This window comes from Trachurus trachurus (genome assembly GCF_905171665.1).
Source record: "Trachurus trachurus genome assembly, chromosome: 11".
NCBI classification, from domain to species: domain Eukaryota; kingdom Metazoa; phylum Chordata; class Actinopteri; order Carangiformes; family Carangidae; genus Trachurus; species Trachurus trachurus.
The window spans coordinates 14,569,887-14,586,117 of NC_139904.1; the positions used below are offsets into that span (position 1 = coordinate 14,569,887).

The following is a 16,231-nucleotide window of genomic DNA, read 5'->3' on the forward strand; positions in this document are numbered from 1 at the left end:
GAAAGCACAGCGCTGGAAAGGATGGACGGACCACCCAAGTGTTGTGCTCAGACCTTGCCCTCGGCCTTCAGACACACACTGCAAAGGTCTGCGAGTGCGCGTGTGAGTTATAACACAACACAGCAGTGCCTTGAACGGCACGTAGGTGAAACCTGATCTGGGACAAAGACCGTTTTCTCCTGTCTTTGTATATTTGGTGTATTTGATGAGGTGTGAGTGTATGTGTGTCTGCGCCTGTGTGTGTGCAAATGTAGTGTATTTGCATATGACTGCCCATCTGTGCCAGCAGATGAAGACTTGATTACAGTATATATGGCATTTGAGTTAACTGGCTCCCACAAGAGAAAAAGAAGCAGCACGAATGAAAGCTATGCAGGGAGGAGGGCAGGCTTTACTGTGCTCAGCTGTTAGACTGTGAACATAAGCAGGCCTGTTCAGCACCTTTGCACCACCTGTGCAGGGGGATGGGACAGATGCAAAAGGAACACTATAGAGAACAATAACTTCAATTGACCACCTCGTCGGCCCTAACGCAAAAAATAATTAGCGGAATGTAGATACTGCTGCTGAAAAAGGAAAAAAAGTGTTGAGGGTTCTGCTCATGGAGGAGCAGGTGCAGCAGACTCCCACCATCCAGATTTACTACTCAGTATGTGCAGCACATATCACCCAGAGACATTTCATAAGCTCATGCATGCAGTGTTTTATCAAAAATTGCAATAGTAATACTGGTACTCCTGTAAGTGGCACAGAGAAGAATTTAGGTACATCATTTCTATCACTTAGTTCAGGTAGTGACACTTTACACTCGTTTCCCCAGCGACAAACAACTGTAACAAGTATCTGCTGACAAAACTCTAATACGTTTAGAGGACGAGTCAATCTCTGGTGAATCTTGTTGTTTAAGACATTAATCGTCTTGCACAGTTTCAGTCGAGAGGCTTCATGGTATTACAGATTATTGCTGTATCAGTGTCTCGAGATTTTAAACACACAAGACGAGTGACTAATATTTATAAAATCATTTGGAGATTTGCTTGATGAAATTCAGCTTTTTCTTGACTAATTATCCACAGAATATTTAGTTTACCCCAGTGATCAGATAACCATTTTCAAACATAGTGAAAATTCCACCTTTTCTAGTAAAACGACTTACAACTTTACAGGATGCGTTTCATGTTGTTTAGCCTTTGATGCTAATGCGAGAGACAGATGTCACTGTGTCAGACACGCAGAGAGGACCGAGCAGAAGAAAAAGACGAAAACAGAAGCACGACTTCTTTGTACTCGTATATCAAAGATTAAAAAGGAGAAACAGGACGTGACAAAGAGCCAAACACAAAGAGGATGACAGATGACAAAACTCAGGCAATCGGCACGTACAAACATTCAGGATATCACACTCACCAGTCAAGAAAAGAAATATATGCTGTGCACATTTTGTATTATGTCTGTATATATAATAGATAAATATGAACTGCATATGTAAACTGCAGCTAATGTGTCCCACAGCTCATACATCTCCTGACACTACACTGTGCATCTTATTGTATAGAAATATTAAACCAATGTTTTTGTGAAATGTCGTCCCATCTGCTGTTGCCATGCAACTATTGAAAATCTGATAAGATCCAACTAACCCCCAGCTACTGTACTGTATATAAAAGTGTTCTTACTTATATTGTTTTGCACTGTGAGTTCTGCAGACACACTGAACTGATAAGCAGTGTCAGGGACATACAGCAGCAAAACTGACAGCTGAACATTGAAAATACTGAATGCATCATAAACTGTTTACCAACAACTTTCCAAAATTTCATATTTCAAGCCCAGATTTTGTGGCATCTGCACAAGTGTTTCACTGACCCAGAATATGGAATTTAATTGCTTCAGGGATTTTGAAACTGAACAAAGCCTTTCATGATCAGTAGCCAGCAAACTGACTCACGGTTTGTATGGTAAAAAAATTTTTAAAAGAGAACTTGGCACTTAAAGAAAGAATCCCAGAGGAAAGAGCTTCATGACAGAAGGAAGAGGGAATGACAAAAACGCAGAAAGAGAACGCAAGCTTCATGAATTAAAGGCATGTTTAAAGACAGGTAGAACAAGGATGGTGGCTAAAATAAGAAAGCTGATGAAAATAAAGGATTTTTATGAAGAAAAAGAAAAATGGAGGACAGAGAATAGGCACACAGAGACAGAGAAGAAATGTAATATAATAAAACACAGAGATACAGTGGGAGAAATGAACAGAGGAGGCAAAACTGTCCTGATGGACACCTGGCAGGGAGCAGAGCAGCTGTTCAGTCCACCTCCAGTGACGTCTTTCATGACCTCTGAGCCTCTGAGCTGGCTGTTTGGTGGTAATGGCCTTTATCTAGTATATCCTTGTATGGAGCTGCCTGGAGACTGTGACACATTTTAACCAAATGACATCAAAGTCAACCTTCAACCCTCTGTTGTTTTCTTCAAGGGATATTTCAACATTTTGGCAAATTCGCCCATTGCCATAATCCCTACAGTCATAGCAGTAGGTTCGTTACCTTTAATTGTCGGTACAAGCTGTTTTTCGATCGGCGGGGCAGAGATAAAAGACGCTCTCGTGGACGAGTTGTGACCCGCACATTTGCCACGCTATGAAATAATAACGTAACAACTCCATCTTGTAATGTTACATTATTATTTCATAGCATGGTGAATGTGCTGGTCACAACTTGTCCACAAGAACGTTTTGGAGTTGTTGGATTGTGTATTTGATGAGTTTGATGGGGGAAACCCAGAAATACCATATGCCTCTGTAGCGTTAGCTGATCAGCTTGTATCTCTGCCCTGCCGATCAAAATACAGCTTGCACCGACAATTAAAGGTAACAAATCTACTGCCATGACTATAGGGATTATGGCAATGGGCCAATTTGCCAAAATGTTGAAATATCCCTTTAAGCAAAAAAAATATGCTTATTGAATCAAAGCCATGCATGTTGCCTACCTTGGTTTGTCACATTACTACAGTATGTACTTATTTCATATCGTTTACAGAGGCGTATTTGATAGTATTCCAGTATACCATTGTTAGTCAACATGATAATGGTGTCTAAATTGGAAATATATCTGAGTGTAAATACTGTGTTGGCAATGACCAGCAGTGATAAATCAAAAACCTTCAACAAATTGGATAATTCCTTTCTTGGCTTTAGCACTCTATCTTTTTCTTGGCAGAATTTCATCAGGTTTTTTTAGGTGCTGGGATTCCCCCGTGTTTTGTTGGCAGGTTTGCAGCAAACTGGCAAATGTGTAGCTTCAAACCTTTAATGTCTGTAAATGCAGGAAACGGGAAAGGTAATGGAGCCATAAGTGGTTTGTTTGTTTCCATTTTTTCTTCTACTTCAACAAGTGACATTCTTGAGGCGGCACTGCAGGACGTCTGGAGAACCATGACACAGCAAATATAATTTGTTAGAAAATGAGCACCACAATCTACATGCAGCGTTTAGTCCATTTCCAAGACTGAGTGATTGCAGTACCTTGGCCGGCATGTCATCGCACCAGTCTGTTGAAGTTGGCCATGTTCACACTCTGTGGTCATTAACTGTCATCAACTATTCTAATTTCAATTTTTCCTCATTTCCCTACTGATGTGATCTCTTCTCATGAACATTCATTTTACCTGGCAAGTGTGTAATGGATGACAACCTGATTAGAACCATTCAAACTTCCCCACCTGCCTGCAGAAAGGGAAAAGCAACACAGCCGCTGGGCACCAGTCAGGCAATTTATGGAGGAAAAGGTGATTTAAAAGTTTCAACGTGTGTTAAGAATTCATTGGTAGAGACAATTTGTCTTCGCATTACGGGATTTTCAATAAAAGAAAGTTTTAAAATTCAAACTGCTGTTGAACATCCATCAGGGAAATAGTTGTCACTCTCTTCTTCCTTTTTCTCCTTTCTCTCTCTCCCTTTCAGCTTAGTGTTACAGGGTGTCTCCACTTCCTGTAAATGTCGTTTCAAATTAAAAGCCCTCTGCAGAGTCATGTAATTGTGGTTTCATGACTTCATGATATTGCAGCAGCAATTATTTAAATGTACATGGTGGAAACATTTGCTGTGAAACAAATGCTCATCATTACCAATTATTTATTTTACTAGAATGATACAAAACTCTGAATTATGTATTTTCTGAATATTGTATTATTCAACAAAACTTCAACCTTAACTTCTGTGCAAAAGTATTTTCAGACAGATTTTGGAATATACTGGCCTTAATGTGGAAAAAAGTAAAATCTTAAAGTATCTAACATTTAACCGGAGACTCAATACTGTCTTCTCAACAGAGAGTCCTCGACTAACGTGTGAAAGTCAAAATAACATGAGTGCATGCCAACACTGAAACTCTGGTATATAGCCAGCGGTAAACAGCACTCCAAACAACAGTGAACTTGGTGTGTTCTCAAAGGCTGTCAAACTGTTTTCAAATGCAACATGGTGAATTGCCAACATATCTGGTGGAATTCAAGGTCTGTTTTTTTTGTTTATTTGTTTTTTATATATATACACATATTATCCCTAAATAAAGGCAAGTTTACTGAGCTGTGGAATAGAGGACAATCACCTTTGTAGATCAACAACTAGAGGATGAGATGTGGATAACTTTTCATTTTTCATTTTTACACTTAGGTTTTGTGTTTAAGTTTATTTTGAACTTGGAACAAAGTTATACGAGCAACTTCCCAGTATTTCCAGTTTTTATATTATACTAAGCTACTGTACAGTAAATGGCAGCTGGCTGAAGGTTCATACTATATGGACAGCTTGACAGCAGCATTTATCTTCATCTATTTATTTAAAGGGGGAATGGTTTCAACATTGGTGCAGGGAAAGGTGTTCACCACAGAGACACAATTCCCAAAAAGTGCCTCAGACTGAGGTTGGGAGAGCGAACTACAGACTGGTTAACTGAGTGTGCATCAAGAGAAGACAAGAGCAACAGTAAGTGACAGCAGGAAGCATTACCCTGTTGTTCTGAGTGGAGCTAGTTGCACCGTCTTGCTTTCTCACGCACACTCTCTGGTCTTCGTCAGAGCCAGCCTTGCAGAGTAGCCCCTGTTTGTTTGGAAGTGTCCAACCTGTCAAACCCACATGCCATGCACTGCTGTCTGACACGCACAAATGAACACATCTCATCTGTGCTGGTGCTGCTTTTGCTTTCTAGATACTGCTTCAAATGAAAGGAAAAGTCAGTAGAGGGAAATGGAGAGGCAATAGAACAGAGGAAGGGGGAAGGATAGAGAGTTAACGGCTGAGAGTCCCGAGATCTCAGGTTTTGTCCCTCACGTCAATCAGTCTTTCTGGTACCAGAGAAACTGCCTCAGCTTTTGTTGAAGCTTAAAAACTGTCATGTGCTGGACTGGAGGCAGATAAAATGCAAAGCACAGCAGGGGAGTAGAGGGGTGGGGTGGCACAGAAGACTGTTGCTCAAACCAGCATGTTATGGCAGGGATAGGATTTGTTGCTATGGTTATTAAAGTGCTATTAGTTCCTAGAAGAAAACTGGGATGAAATGCGTCTAAGTATCCAGTCAAGTTTTTTTTAAAGACTGTTAATATAAGTCCTGAGTTCAAAATATAAATAATAAATAAAAAGCTATTCAAGAAAATCATTGTTAGTGCATTAACTGTTAACACAGTCAACCTCAGTACAAAGGTGGAAGAGAGGCCCTTTCCAGCCTCTAAATAGGCAAACTGTCTATGTGTCATGTATACAGTAATGGGGGGATAAATAATTTAAAAAACAGCCTTAGGCTAAATCAGCTTCACCACTCGTTCTCACTCTAAAAATCAATGTTTGGGGAGGCAAAAGGGGTTGTGTTTTAGTTTGTTCACCCTGGCCGGAGAAATGACTATGTCACTTTTGCTGGAGTGGAGAAGTGAAGAGATGAGCATGATGGAGAGATGTGAGAGAGAGCAGCTGAGAGAGGAGAGAGAAAAGGGAAGGCAGCAGGAACACGTCGGAGAGAGTAGAGAGAGTGTAAGAGATGATGGTGAGAAAAGAAAGAGGGAACGGTGGAGTGAAAATGAAAGAGGGTAGTGAGAAAAAAGAGGGAGAGGTGTTCAAACACAGAAAAAAAAGTGGGTATGAGGGGCTCTGAGGCCATGAATAGCAGATGCTTCCACTCAGCATGAGGCTGTGGGAGTAGTTTACTTTGGGCATTCCTGTGGCTGTGTCACTATGGGCTGGGCATCGTCCATCGCCAATGGCTGACAGTCATCATGATGTTGAGCCCTGCATCGTGATTCCACCCACCCCTCTGTCAGCGGGGCGCACCCTGGCACACATACACAAGAAATCCAGTGTCCCTGCTTTAACATTGTATATCTGCCAATATGCCGAGTCCTGTACTCCTCTCATACTAAACTTGTTAAATGTTAAACATACTCTGTATTAGATACATTGCGTAATGCGTAGCACATTACACAGCTGCAGACCGGTTAATCTCACATGTATTGTTTTTTATGCGCTTCTTGATCAAAATACTAATATGATATGAATGATATGATGCTAACCTGTATCATGTATTAAAACCAACATTGGATTTTTGATACCAAAACCAATATTGCCAATTTTTAAATCTGATAAAGACATCTTGTATTAGATGATATTTCTTCTTAAAATAAACATATAACATGATAACATATTCTTGAACTTTACACCGTAACGAAGAGCTGAACTGGATTGTCCTCTGACTGAAAGTTTCTGGATATGGCCAGACAAACCTGTAACACCCAACAGTTGTATTTCTAATGCAAATTCCTTGCTCCTCCCTGGCCGACATACATGTACAGTATGTGCCAACTGAGAAGGCAAATATAGGACTTTGAGGTTGGACAGGAGGGCAGTTACTCACAAAGTGTCTCCCCTCTGTCGTTTTCTTTCTTTTTTTTTTCCTAAACAGAGCCATGGGACCGGCCTGCTCTGATAGTTAGACAGCTAATGTCAACAGTAGACCTCGGAGAGTCATTAGGGATAATGTGGCGCTGCTGAGTGCCCGGGCCTGTGCGCCATAAAAACAGGTGGTCCCAGGGTCACCCCTCCCTTCTACTCCCCTCAACTTCTCTACTTAGCATACCTCATGGCTCTCTTTTCTCCACTCCCCTCCTTCTCCAGCACCCCCTTCACCATTCCCTCAGCACACACGGGAAAGGTTATTTGGACAATTGGCGGTGATTAGCTCTTGATTTGGCTCACTCTTTCCGTTTGATCAGGCTGCAGCATGGAGGCAAAAGCCAGCGAGAGAGAGGGCGCAGCTGTGGCTTGGCCACGGTTGAAATTGGGTGAGGAGAACCAGAAGGAGAACGAGAGGAAGAGAGGAAGCAGATGAGAAAGAGGGTTGAGGAGGAAGAAGAGGAGGGGTAAGGAGTTGGGGGTTTAGGGACCTCTAGGGTCCTTTGCTTTCTTGGCAGTTTGAGTTATGGATTTGGGCTTCTGGCAGAGAAAATGTGAACTGTTTGTCCCTGTTATTCCAGGTGTGGGCCCGTGTAAAGAAAAAAAAATCCCTCTCTTTCTTCCTTTCAACCTTTTGTCCAACAACCTGCTTCAATTCTCTCTATGCCTCTCCTGGGTGGTGGACTGCAAAGAAAAATGTGGGTGCTATCTAATACCTTCCTGGTAAACTGGGTAATAAAGTCTGCTTTGCCCTAAAGTGTTTTGGGGCAGTATTGGCTTTTTGGCAGGGTTGGATGTTCTGGCTTCATCGATCTTTGGGTTGGACGGGGTTAGTGTTGGGCTTAGGGTTGGCTCAGTGCCTCAACCTGGCTGGTTAGGCCAAGGAATTTTTCTCACAGTAACGGCTGTTCTATCCTTCCTGCTCTCCATCCATCCTTTCATCCATCCATCCACTCATACAGCCAGCCAGGCAAGAATGAAGGCCTCTCACTATCTGGGTGTTGAGCCAACAAATCCCCATTCCGCTCCTTTGGCCTGTTCTCTACACCCATATATCAGGCTGATGGTTGCGGAGAACCCGACATCCAGCCAGCTGAACAAAACAGAGATTAAGCACCCACCCGAATCCATTTAATTACTCGTTCAACAGCTCTCGGCATGTAACTCCAACTGCTGTGAGAACTTTGGTTTTCTTCAGCGTTTAGTTTTGCTCCCAACAACCAGGGGGGAGGTTGAAGAAGGTGGCAAGTCAGAAAGAAAACTTTTTACAAAAATAATCATATACTTTGATGTTGTTAACTGCATGTTTATGTAAATTTAAGGCTTGGTTACCCGCATATGTAAGGAAGACTGTACCAATCTGTTTTAACATGTCATCACATCTGTCTACATCTGGAGATATAATTTCTAACTTAACAGTGCAGACAGCCTTCAAAACCCAAGCATCACCAAACAGGAATGTATAAATTGTAAATAACACCAGGACACTGTTGTCACTATTCAGGGCAAGCATAATGTCCTACTATGAATGGCTTAGACCATTATTAACGCACTAGTTCTGCATTATATGGCGTATGTAATATTTATGAAATATGTCATATCTATTTACAGAATTATGGATGCATCCTTTCAATCACTAAATTAAATATTGCGTGAAAAATTAAGTATTAACATTGATCCAAACAAGAAATTAACAACCATATTTGAGGAATTTGTTTAAATCTGGGAACTCGAACTTCTGTTTTGCTGTATTTTAAGTGAGAAATGTGATATTTGGGAGGCTAGGGGGCCTTGATGAGGGTTACTGAATGTGTGATGAGTTCACAAGGAGGGGGTCACAGCCACAGTAGAAGGCATTTATTTTGTTGGCCTCTCTCAGGCGATGTGCAACAGCCCACAATCAGCAGCTACAATATGGCCTGTTGTCAAGAATGCATCAGTTTGGCAGCAGCATGTTTGCTTTGGAGATATTGGTGAACCAAGGGCTCAAAAGCTGCCTTTCAATGTGTGTGACACAACAAACCCAGGCCCAAGAACCAGCTTTTACTTATCTCGCTGCCAGTAAGGATCTGTGTAAGACCACATACACACACTCAATGATATAATGCATTCTCTAGCTCCTTACCCTTCATCATCATCCTTAACCTACAATTAAATAATAATAATCTTCAAACGCAGCCTCAATTTTTGTCCATACAATGACACGAGTCCTCATGGGTCGGAGCGTTTTAGGGTAAAAGTCCCCACAAGGATATAATAACATGCACACATTCACACCCACTCGTATAGTAAGGCTTAAAATGTGCAGACAGGCATATGATCATGATGAAGAAAAATCGCTAAGCTAGCTAATGTGACTGAAACTCCCCTACGTCTCATTTTCCTAAAACTACAGTGCCACATTTAGTGTGTTTGTGTTTAACACGGAGTCTCCCTGGGAGAGCTGATGGGCTGAGTGCCAGGTGGAGGAGGAGCTGGGTGCTGGGCATTTGGGAAAAAACCTGAGGGGGACCCAGGGTGCTGCAGACTGCAGAACAGTCGCATGACCTTTTCTAGAATGCTGCCACCCGCCAACCACTGAAACACGGCCTGGCTAATTAAAGTTTCAGTGGCATTGGATTTTCACTGGCACAGCACACCTCGGGCAACCTTGGGGGCTCTTAGGCAGGCGATACACACAGAGGGAAGGATGGAAGATGGAAGAAAAGAGAGAGAGAGAGGAGCCGTGGAAACAGCTGAACCAGGTGACAGCCACTAGAGGACAGCACGGCTGATCCAAGCAATAACAGACAAACTCGGTACTGTAGCTTTCCGTAACACACAGAAGAAAGACCATATATTAGAATGCAAATCTACACTCACAAACATGCACACTGCCTGGGTATTTTACATAAGCCCCGACATGGTTTGCCCTTCCAAATAATTCTGCTGGAAATATTCAAGATCATATGGAATTAGAAACGAAATTGAAACTGTCCAACACTGTACAACAGAGTGAATGCTAGAGCTAAGCAAGAGATATGCAATGTCAAAACGCCGAGTGCTTTTCCAAATCTTATCGGGCTGCCTCTCAGGCTAATGGAATTTCGATGGGTCAGTATCAAGAATAAATGCATGACTTATGACATGGCTACCGGGAGCATTACCAAATATACTGGACAGCATGTTCCCGTCTCCAAAGGATCATTGAATAATTGGCCGCGTTTGACCAGGACATTCTGGATATATGGCCAAGAAAAGGTTATGCAACCAGACAGACTCATGGCCTGTATTTCACAATCTGCTGGCCTTGTCTCCATTAATGATCTTGACCCCCTTTTCACCATTTTAGAAGTGAAAGGGCCTAATGGAGCTGAACAAAGCTGCTTGTGTGTGTGTGTGTCTGTGTCTGTGTCTGTGTGTGATTGTGTGTGAGAGACAGAGACACACAGAGAAAGAAAGCCCCTGTGACTGTGTGTTACTGCTTGATGAGGTCTTGGTCTGTGATTCCTGGGGGAGGTGGTCCAATCTAAGCTTTATTCGGCCTTATTGAGCTGTGAGCAGACAGGTGTGTGTGTGTGTGTGTTTTCTCTATCAAGAGCATTTGGCAGATTTTTATGAGTACCTTTGTGTGTGTCCCTAATATACACTCGGTTGGTAGCAGTTTAATGGGGTGTGCAAGGTATTTCACATGGATCCCTTTCCGTGCCTGTGAGAGGTTAGCTTTTTAGTTTGATTACTTTGGCATTTAAGAGCTTTAATATGTCATTTTTGTATATACACTGTATGGCATTGCCTTTTTGTAATGATAAATGTTGGTTTTCTACTATGCAAAATAAAACACAGCATTAAATATACTGCACAGAAACTTATTTCTGTTACAGCCAGTTGTTTTACAGTATTTTATAACAAATAAGCATACAGATGCATGGACATGTCTTCGTGTTGCCTCTTCAGTACACACAACTGCTCTTTGAGCCTTTTTGACCTAAAGATAGGACTGAGGTTTGGTCTAGTTAGGTAAGAGACTAATTATAGTAAAAAAAAAAAAACAGCCAGCTTTAGGCAGGTGGAACTGCTTCGATTGATATTTGACTGGGCTGTTAGCGCTATGGTTTGATGGGCATAAGCTACAGCGCAGGTACTGTAGTTTCCAAACGCAAATTGGTTTTCCATCTTGTCGAAGTACGACATCATCTACACAAAGTGTCTCTTTTGTCTCCGGTCTGTCAGTGATTTATTCAGTGAGATGCTGAAATATGATCTTGTCAGGGGCATCTCCCAATTCAACTTATTTTGACTGTGGGACATATTATATTGAACAACTTTATCATTTTCAACTAGAGATATTGTTTCCATTAAAGGTGTTTACAGATGACAGCACCTCTATTGTATATGCTCAGAATACAATTGACTGTTCTTCTGTAACAATTATGTACAATATAAACTCTGACAAAAATGGCCATTGATGATGATAATTAACCAGTGACCATTTAAACACTAACATGTTTATAAACTAAAGGAAAGAATAATATGAGAACTTAAAGTTTCCACATTAAATTAGTGTGCCAGACACTTATGTGGGCTACACCAACATTTGAGCCGGGAGTTGGAGTAATATATAAAAGCAAAGTGTGCTGCTGGCTGAGTATAGGACATAAGACTAAGTAAATTAAAAAATCCAATGTTTAAGATCAGATTTACAAAGTGGCAGTGACTTCCATACCAGCACTTGCACAAGTGCATTCACACTGACATTTCAAATGTGGTAAAACGCAGTGCACAAGTCCAGAACTTACGGTTGGCAGAGTTTGATGAGGTCCTGGTCGGTGGTCCCAGGTGGCAGGCCTCGGATGTACAGGTTGGTCTTACTCAGCTGCTCCGCTCCTCCCTGGCTGCAGCTGTTGGTGCTAGGGCTGGGAGGAGCCATTGGGTGAGGGGGTGGAGCATAGGGCTGCTGGGAAAAGAAGAGAGGAAAGACTCAATATACACAACTAAGAACAGGATTAATTTTAAAGAAGTGGAACGATTAGAGAAAGAGTTAAGAACACAACAGTATGGTATAACAGAGTGACGACAAAATAAACGCTAACATTTCTTAGGCATTAAAAGCAATGTGAGAGGAGGGAGAAAAATATATCTTCAAGAAACAGCAATGTTATTGCAGTTATGAAAGTAGACATTTTAGGGAAGCTAGAGGAGAGAGAGGAGATGAGATCAGGGTCACTAAGAAATGAAAACCCAGCAGCAAATATTAATGATTAAAATTTTAGGAGAAAAAAATCTAACCTCAGACTCAAATAGTAAGAATAGTAGAGAAAATGGGCTGCACAGTAACAAGAAATAAAAGACAAAACACTTCAGATGAGTTCATAAAAGATATTTTCTGTATTCCGTATATTCACTTATTATTCTTCAGTTTTTTTGTCATTATGTCACTTTGTGTCACAGAGTGATGCAATTAACTGCATCGGGTTCTTTGTCAGTATGCTTGTCTTTTATCTAAACATGGGAATGGAGTCAAAGATACAAACTTTTCTCTTTTTTTAAAAAAAATCTTAAGTAAACATTTCTCTAGGGGTAGTCTGTGAAATTAGGGTTCATAAGGCATCCTGCAGCTTATAAACAGTTTTAAATGATGGCAACTTCCTGCTTACTATTCATACCCTCAGAACCAATTTCATTACACTGTAAAACAATTTACACCTCCAAGGGTGTGATATCTTGATGCAGTAATCCTCTCCAGCCTATTTCATAAACATCTCAATATGAATGTCTTTTTTTTCAGTATAATCTCTATCATCAAAAATGTATTCAAAATGCATTAGATTTGTGATCTCCCTCCCTCCTTTATTTTTCTACCTCTCCTTCCCCTCCTCTTCTCTCCTCATGTGCCAGTTGTGCTGTTAGTGTAGATTTATGGTATAGGAGTCAGGGCCCCCTGCTCACAGCCCATTTATATCTCTATTGCAGGGACACTGCACATAGTGACAGAGAGAGAGAGAAACGGGGCCCTGCAGGCATGAGCGGAAAGAAAGAGAGAGAGACGGAGGAAGGGAGAGAAACATTAGGAGAGAGTGAGTGAAGAGGGAAGAGAGAAGGAGAAAGAGACGATGCACGCTGCAATAAAATAAGTGAGTGATGGATGAAACCGAGAAAGAAAGAAAAATGGCCATGGAGAGTGTGACATGACTAAATACCAGCACCAGCACCAGTTAACCACGTTAACCCTTTACCCTCCCCAGAGACAACCTCCAGACCTCATGCCACGCTGTAACACACACGCACAAACACACAAAACACACCATTAGCCCTCCAATCCAACCCTACACGTTAGCAGCCGCTGCCGGAGCATGGCTGATTTGATGCGCTATTTTAAGCGTGTGTGCCATGCCAGCGTGTCGCCTCCCACTCTTCTGCCAAAGAGCCGGGGTCCCTGAAGCGTGAAGAGGGAGCCACGTCCATCAATGGACGGCTAATTACCACGCTGAGCTAAGTGGAACTGATGGGCAGCCACTCGCTGTGCTGGACGCACACATACTGTACACACGTCGACAGGTGCGCACACACATGGCCACACGAGATAACAGAGAAACACCTTTTTCACACAACAGCCACAAAACAGTGAACCATCACCATCAACAGTCCTCTGGGGCAACTCAGACCCAAGTCTCATATAATTCAAGACTCAGATCCTGTGTGCAAGTGCACATCAGGTCACAGGTTCATGAGAAAATTCAGTGGAAGGATTAAAGGTCTCTGAATGCTGACCTTTAAAACAGATTGGCATGTGATGATTTCAGACCTGTTAATGGAGTCGTTCATATCTTGAGACACTGAAATCCTCAGGGTCCAGGCCTGAGAACTGATGCGGGGCAGCGGAAGACTTGTTGTTATATTGTTTTATTGCTGTACATGTGTGTTTTATTACCAGGTCACAACTTGGGAAGTAAGAAGTATCTTCTTCCACTTGCTATCTAATAATAAAGGCATGAGAAAAAGAATCAAAATAACACAGAAACACGAGTATTGAATGTGTTTACAAGATTTGAGTTACTTTCAGGAACTTAAATTCCTCAGCAGCTTTCAAGTTTTCATTTCGGTGAGTTAAGTCCAAATCTCAAGGCTGGGACTGTGATCGCCAAAAACAGGACAGCAGACACACAGACAGACTCACACACACTCACACACTTTACCTCCTCCTCTCGCAGATGCCTCATACTGCTTGCACAGGCTGAAATGAAAAAAAAAGCAGCACTCCTCTCCAGCCATTCACGTTTCCATGCTGTGGCAGTAGAATAGAAGAACCTTAATCTCTTGAGTGCTCCATGGGAGTTATTCTCTTCCACTCAAAGTTACAGGAACGTGCAGAGCTGCAGTTCAAGCTTCAATTTTGAGGTTTCCACCTCCCGCCCCACCCCTCCCTTCGCTTCTTTGTTTTATTTTTTTTCTCCAGTCCATTGTAGCTGAAATTATACACGCACCACTTAACATACTGGGTGACACGTACAAATTCACCAGCACAAACAGGAGACACTACACAGTGTTGCTGTCAGCGCTGAAGGTTAATTGAAAGCCCCTCTCTCTTTCACAGGCTCTCTTTCTTTGTTTTAGCCCTTCAGTAATATACACAACCCTCCTCCTCATCCTCCTCCTCCTCCCTCGGCTCCAGGCTTGGCTTGCATCCTGGGCTTTGGAATTCATGTGTCCCGCCCTATCGATTTGCTTTCATTTTTTAAGGTCAGAAGCTGAAATCTTACACAATGAGGCATGGGGGGTCAGAACCAGCCCATTACTTACAGTGCTGGGCGAGAAGGCAGAGAGCGAGGTTATCCAAGGGGAAAGAAAAAGGCCGCAAGAGTCCCCTGGGAAGAAGAATGGAATGGGTGCCGAAGGTCTCAGAGGAATGGAGACTGTCGGATGGCGGGATAGGGTGAGCGGGTTTGTTCTCGCATTCTGCAGGACTTAAGGATTTAATGGTGGTTTTTTGTTTTTATTTTATTCTTGGCAAAATGAATTAAGGGAGTATTCTTGCACAGAAGAGTGCAAAAGTTTAGATAAGTAGGGTAAGAAAAATCGACAAGAAGTGCTTTAAAAACTGATCAGCACTTTTTTTTGTTTTCTAACTTACACTGCCATTATTGTGTAATAACCGCCCTTTAATGTTCATGCATTGGGGGCTTGTATGAGTGTGGGAGAAATTAGCCAGTACACAAGCCCACACATACACATATACACACACACACACATACACACACACAGACACACACACACACATTACCACCAAAAAGTTCCTCCCACTTTTTTGTTTTACATCAAGTTCTCCCTTGGCTTCTTCTGGTCGCTCCACTGGAGGTTAACAACCGAGCTTGTTTCTCTTTCCGGACGGTTTCGTGACTCTGTTTACCCTCAGCCTGTCAGCCTGTAAGACCCGGCTTCTCAAATATATAATAAATACAGGCCTTGTGTGTCAGAATGATGAGGATTGAATACGGCACTTGACAAAGCGCATTTCAGCAAGAGAGGGGAGGGAAAAGGAGATTGAGGGAAAGAGAGAGAAACAGAGGGGAAAAAAGCAAGATAAAAGGAGTTAAAGGGTGAAATAGAAGAGAGTGTGGGAGAATAGCTGGTTATGACACTTCAAAAACCTCCAGGTGGTAAATGAGAAAAACCTCCATTCTCCCTCCTCCCTACCCAGCTGTGACATGCTGCTACAGAGGCTTACTGGGGATTTCAATTTGCTGCACTGTATTTTAGACGGGCAGAATGGTTTACACAAGCCCAATTTACCGAGCCAGCCGTGCAGGGGGGTTCACAGCCTCGGTGACATGCCACAGAATGTTTATGAGTGTATTATGTGAGGATGATAAATCTAGCGTACGATACATAGGCTGAGGGTGTGCAGCGCTGTGCTGTATATTCACACACCCGCCAAGGACAACACAACCCTCTCTGTCACTGCAAGTAATCGCTACAGATCCGAACCAGCTGTTTGTACTGTTTTCAACACATTCATATATAACAGCTTCACACTGTGTTAAAAACTTGTTGCATTATGCAAAAGTTCACATTCAATCCTCCCTAATGTCAGATTTGTGACGATGCAGTCTTCAGATAGTCCGACGGCATTTTAAATTGTCCATTTTAATTTCAGTAATAGCACAATTTTCTTATACTACAAGGAAATGGAAGGTACTTCTCACAAAGGAGGGAAAGGGTAATAATTGTAATTGACATTTGAATTCTAAGTTTAATGACATGGCATTCCTGCAGGGAGTTCCTGGTAAGTTTGGTTTCCCATTTGTCTAAGTTGAT

The 16,231-nt window shown here is 42.1% G+C and overlaps 1 protein-coding gene across 4 annotated transcripts in view; it reads right to left on the bottom strand.

The window, feature by feature from the left end:
* The window catches only part of LOC310993609 (RNA-binding motif, single-stranded-interacting protein 3), a gene marked incomplete at both ends in the record, with an annotated part of 259,796 nt that overhangs the window by 135,433 nt on the left and 108,132 nt on the right, over nucleotides 1-16,231 (bottom strand). For all 4 annotated transcript variants that reach the window (XM_083982008.1, XM_083982009.1, XM_083982010.1 and 1 more), the window contains one exon: nucleotides 11,716-11,873. In XM_083982008.1, the coding sequence (XP_083838134.1) occupies nucleotides 11,716-11,873 (158 nt within the window). The remainder of the gene's footprint in view (nucleotides 1-11,715; nucleotides 11,874-16,231) is intronic.